The sequence below is a fragment of the Oncorhynchus gorbuscha genome, linkage group LG17 (assembly GCF_021184085.1).
Source record: "Oncorhynchus gorbuscha isolate QuinsamMale2020 ecotype Even-year linkage group LG17, OgorEven_v1.0, whole genome shotgun sequence".
NCBI classification, from domain to species: domain Eukaryota; kingdom Metazoa; phylum Chordata; class Actinopteri; order Salmoniformes; family Salmonidae; genus Oncorhynchus; species Oncorhynchus gorbuscha.
The window spans coordinates 44,956,336-44,962,335 of record NC_060189.1 but is presented as its reverse complement, the minus strand read 5'-3'; the positions used below and the strand labels follow the sequence as shown (position 1 = coordinate 44,962,335).

The following is a 6,000-nucleotide window of genomic DNA, read 5'->3' as shown; positions in this document are numbered from 1 at the left end:
GAAAAACATCCCCAGGAAAATAACCTCTCACTCAACGTCAACAAAACAAAGGAGCTGATCGTGGACTTCAGGAAACAGCAGAAGGAGCACCCCCCTATCCAAATCGACAAGACCACAGTGGAGAAGGTGTAAAATATCTAGTTCCTTGGCGTACACATCACTTATAAACTGAAATTTTATTTGGTTTGACAGCATGATGCTGCCACCACCATGCTTCACCGTAGGGATGGTGCCAGGTTTCCTTCAGATGTGACACTTGGCATTCAGGCCAAAGACTTCAATCTTGGTTTCATCAGACCAGAGAATCTTGTTTGTCATAGTCTGAGAGTCCTTTAGGTGCCTTTTGGCAAACAACAAGCAGGCTGTCATGTCCCTTTACTGAGGAGTGGCTTCAGTCTGGCCACTCTACCATAAAGGCCTGATTGGTGTAGTGGTGCAGAGATGGTTGTCCATCTGGAAGGTTCTCCCATTTCCACAGAGGAACTCTAGAACTATGTCAGAGTGACCATCGGGTTCTTTGTCACCTCCCTGGCCAAGGCCTTTCTTCCCCGATTGCTCAACCTGACAATTCCTTCGACCTCATAGCTTGGTTTTTGCACTGTCAACTGTGGGACCTTATATAGACAGGTGTGTGCCTTTCCAAATCATGTCCAATCAATTTAATTTACCACAGGTGGACTCCAATCAATTTGTAGAAACATCTCAAGGATGATCAATGGAAAAATAATGCACTTGAGCTCAATTTCGAGTCTCATAGCAAACTTATTTACTTAAGTAAATAAGGTATTTCTGTATTTTATTTTTAATACATTTACAAAACTGTTTTTGTATTGTCATTAAGGTGTAATTGTGTGTAGATTGATCAGGATGTTGATTGATGAGGACATTTTTGTATATAATCCATTTTAGAATAAGGCTGTAACGTTACAAAATGTGGAAAAAGCCAAGGCCTCTGAATACTTTCTGAACGCACTGTTAATATTATAGTAAGGTCTGCTGTGCAGCCCTCTCTGCTCCATCTCTCCTTCCCCCAGAACCACACGGTCCCCCCTTTCCACGCTCTTCGTTCATGCCTTTAGCCTCCTTCTGTCCACCCTCCTCACTCAACTGGCGAAGGAGGACCCTGAATGCCACTGCAGCCTGGTTCAGCACATGGGCAAGGTCATGTGCTAGACCCCCACACACACACACACACACACACACACACACACACACACACACACACACACACACACACACACACACACACACACACACACACACACACACACACACACACACACACACACACACACACACACACACACACACACACACACACACACACACACACACACACACACACACAGCTGAGTGGGCATGCTTCTCCTCTTGATTTTTGGTATTATCATCCTCATAGGAAAAAAATATGGCATAGTTCTGTAATTGCAATGGAATCACTTCCTGAATCAATTTCCTGAATCAACTGACCAATGATATAGATTCTACGTTGAGGGTACCTAGAGTGTGGAGAGTGCAGGGGACTAACTAGATCAAATCAAATCAAAGTTTATTTGTCACGTGCGCCGAATACAACAGGTGTAGGTAGACCTTACAGTGAAATGCTTACTTACAGGCTCTAACCAACAGCGCATAAAAGGTATTAGGTGAGCAATAGGTATATAAAGAAATAAAAACAACAGTGAAAAAGAGTGAAAAATAACAGTAGCGAGGTTATGTACAGTTGCGATGCTATAACAGTAGCATACAGACACCAGTTAGTCGGGCTGATTTAGGTAGTATGTACATGAATGTATAGTTAAAGTGACTATGTGTATATGATAAACAGAGAGTAGCAGCAGGGTAAAAGAGGGGTTGGTGGGGGGGGGGGCACACAATGCAAATAGTCCGGGTAGCCATTTTATCATCTGTTCAGGAGTCTTATGGCTTGGGGGTAAAAACTGTTGAGAAGTCTTTTTGTCCTAGACTTGGCTAAAGTGTGCCCTGGTTAAAGTGTGTGATTATGGGCTGATTTATATGTATTACTATGCCATGCGGGGGAGAGGTTGGCCCTGTAGGGAAGGTGGATAGGGTAGCCTGTCACAGCACATCTGAACACATCTGTAGAGGAAGAGAGGGACGGGAGAGAGAGAAATGAGGGGAGAGAAAGATGGAGGAAAGGAGAAACAGAGAGATAGAGATCAAAGAGGACAAAAAGGGAGACAGGGATACATGGAGAGAGAGACACAGGGAGACAGCTAGAGAGATAATGAGAAGGTAAAAGGGAGAGAGAGAGAAAAATGGAGGACAGAAGAAACCGGGAAGAAGTAAAAAAAAAAAGACTAAAATAAAATAAAATAAAAAGGGAGACAAGGACAGGGGGGAGACAGAGAGAGTGAGGAAATTTGAGGGAGAGGAGGGATGAAGAGAGAGAGATAGAGGGGGAAGAGGCGCCTTAACCTGGTGTGACAGGGCGTGCACTCGTAAAAAAACATCTCCAGAGATTCATCCGAGCACAAACATCCAGACCAGGCAGGCTGGAGGGAGGCCTGGAGTCAGGAGAGGGGATGTACATACCTAACACTTTGCCCGACACACATGAGCATACGCACACACAAACTCATGTATATTTTGATGTGATTTATTTTGTCATGCCTCTTCATGATGCCCAGCCCACATGGGCTTATAAGACCCTGTATTCGCTGTATCCAAATACAATTATCATACTTATATCTTATATATGCGCTCACACGTACATACGTACGCACATACATACAGTACATACATACATACAGTACATTTCAAAAGTTTGGACACAATTACTCATTTCAATGTTTTTTCTTTATTTGTACTATTTTCTACATTGTAGAGTAATAGTGAAGACATGAAAACTATGAAATAACACATATGGAATCATGTAGTAACCAAAAAAGTGTTAAACAAATCAATAAATATTTTATACTTGAGATTCGTCAAAGTAGGCACCCTTTGCCTTGATGACAGCTTTGCACACTCTTGGCATTCTCTGAACCAGCTTCACCTGGAATGCTTTTCCAAAAGTCTCGAAGGAGTTCACACATATGCTGAGCACTTGTTGGCTGCTTTTCCTTCACTCTATGGTCCAACTCATCCCAAACCATCTCAATTGGGTTGAGATCAGGTGATTGTGGAGGCCAGGTCATCTGATGCAGCACTTCATGACTCTCCTTCTTGGTCAAATAGCCCTAATACAGCCTGGAGGTGTGCTGGGTCATTGTTCTGTTGAGAAACAAATGGTAGTTTCACTAAGGGCAAACCAGATCAGATGGCATATCACAGTAGAATGCTGTGGAGGCCTTCCTAAGCCAGGATTCAGACACAACAAGGACATCAGGGTTGGCAGAGTGTGCTAAAGCAGTGAGTAAAACAAACTTAGGGAGGAGGCTTCTGATTTTGACATGCATGAAACCATACATTTTTCGATCACAAAAGTCAACAAATGAGGGTGCCTGGGGACATGCAGGGCCTGGGTTTACCTCCACATCACCCGCGTATCAGAGGAGGAGTAGGATGAGGGTGCGGCTAAAGGCTATCAAACTGGTCGCCTAGAGCGTTGGGGACAAAGAATAAAAGGAGCAGATTTCTGGGCGTGGTAGATTATATTCAGGGCATAATGCGCAGACAGGGGTATGGTGGGGTGTGGGTACAGCGGAGGTAAGCCCAGGCACTGTTTGATGATAAGAGAGGTTGTATCTCTGGACATGCTGGTTGTAAAGGGTGAGGTCACTGCATGTGTGGGAGGTGGGACAAAGGAGGTATCAGAGGTATGAAGAGTGGAACTAGGGGCTCCATTGTAAACTAAAACAATGATAACTAACCTGAACAACAGTATACAAGGCATATTGACATTTGAGAGAGACATACAGCGAGGCATAAAGTAATCGCAGGTGTTGATTGGGAGAGATAGCTAAAACAGGGAAGCTGCCACTACGCTAGCATTTCCAGTGGGTCAGAAGTTACATTTACATTTAAGTCATTTAGCAGACGCTCTTATCCAGAGCGACATACACTCAAATAGTATTTGGTAGCATTGCCTTTAAATTGTTTAACTTGGGTCAAATGTTTCAGGTAGCCTTCCACAAGCTTCCCACAATAAGTTGGGTGGATTTCTGCCCATTCCTCCTGACAGAGCTGGTGTAACTGAGTCAGGTTTATAGGCCTCCTTGCTCGCACACGCCATTTCAGATCTGCCCAAAAATGTTCTATGGGATTGAGGTCAGGGCTTTGTGATGGCCACTCCAATAACTTTGTTGTCCTAAAGGTATTTTGCTACAACTTTGGAAGCATGCTTGGGGTCATTGTCCATTTGGAAGACACATTTGTGACCAAGCTTTAACTGATCTCTTGAGATGTTGCTTCAATATATCCACATAATTCTACCTCCTCATGATGCCATCTATTTTGCGAAGTGCACCAGTCCGTCCTGCAGCAAAGCACCCCGACAACATGATGCTGCCATCCCCGTGCTTCACGGTTGGGAAAGCCTCCCCCTTTTCCCTCCAAACATAATGATGGTCATTATAGCCTAACAGTTCTATTTTTGTTTCATCAGACCAGAGGACATTTCTCCAAAAAGTACGATCTTTGTCCCCATGTGCAGTTGCAAACCATAATCTGGCTTTTTTATGGCGGTTTTGAAGCAGTGGCTTCTTCCTTGCTGAGCGACCTTTCAGGTTATGTTTATATAGGACTCGTTTTACTGTGAATATAGATCATTTTATTCCTGTTTCCTCCACCATCTTCACAAGGTCCTCTGCTGTTGTTCTGGGATTGATTTGCACTTTTAGCAACAAAGTACATTCATCTCTAAGAGACAGAATGCGTCTCCTTCCTGAGCTGTATGATGGCTGCGTGGTCTCATGGTGTTTATACTTGCGTACTATTGTTTATACAGATAAACGTGGTACCTTCAGGGGTTTGGAAATTGTTCCCAAGGATGAACCAGACTTGTGGAGGTCTACAATTTTTTTTCTGAGGTCTTGTCTGATTTCTTTAGATTTTCCTATGTCAAGCAAAGAGGCACTGAGTTTGAAGGTAGGCCTTGAAATACATCCACAGGTACACCTCCAATTGACTCAAATGATGTCAATTAGCAAAACAGAAGCTTCGAAAGCCATAACATCATTTTCTGGAATTTTCCAAGCTGTTTAAAGGCACAGTCAACTTAGTGTATGTAAACTTCTGACCCACTGGAATTTAGATACAGTGAATTATAAGTGAAATAATCTGTCTGTAGATGTCCTAACCGACGTGCCAAAACTATAGTTTGTTAACAAGACATTTGTGGAGTGGTTGAAAAATGAGTTAATGACTCCAACCTTAGTGGATGTAAACTTCTGACTTCAACTGTATGTCTCCTCTAGTCATGTTATGGAGGAGAGTTGGGGTGGACTGTCTGCCATTAATGTTATAATGCAATCGAAACATGTTACTCCAGCAAGGAGAATGGGCTCCTCTAGAGCTTGGTTCCTATCAATGTTTCTTCCTACTTAAGGTGCTCTTCCTACTTTTCCTTAAGGTGTTTTGGCCGTTTAGGTTGCTGTTGAGACGTTTGGAACAAATACACCTGTAAAGAGCACTACATCAATTAAATGATCGATGGCTCAATAGTGATTCTGAAGGCTCGGTAGGTTGGTGCATGATGTTTGTAACAACATAGTCGTGGGTTTGATTCCCGCACGGGCCAAAAATACTGAAAATATACATTTGCAAAAAAATGCTTTGGATTAAAGCAACTGCTAAGTGACCATATTAACATATTGACTAATTCCATGGTTTTCAAACCTCTACTCAGGGACACCTAGACAATTCTGATGTAGTTGCTCTCGGAGGATGTGTTGGTACTATCTTTATTCATGGCTGTGTTCTTAGGCAAAATTGTGAGTGAACCCTCTCCCTTGGCTGAGAAGCAACCCCACACATGAATGGTCTCAGGATGCTTTACTGTTGGCATGACACAGGACTGATGGTGGCGCTCAACTT

At 43.1% G+C, this 6,000-nt stretch overlaps 1 protein-coding gene across 1 annotated transcript in view; it reads right to left on the bottom strand.

The window, feature by feature from the left end:
* Window positions 1–3,180: 3,180 nt before the first annotated feature.
* Window positions 3,181–6,000, bottom strand: part of LOC124001430 (BRISC and BRCA1-A complex member 2-like) — a 69,540-nt gene continuing 66,720 nt past the window's right edge. The window contains exon 3 of the mRNA XM_046308163.1: window positions 3,181–3,237. Coding sequence (XP_046164119.1) covers window positions 3,204–3,237 — 34 coding nt within the window. The 3' untranslated portion in view covers window positions 3,181–3,203. The remainder of the gene's footprint in view (window positions 3,238–6,000) is intronic.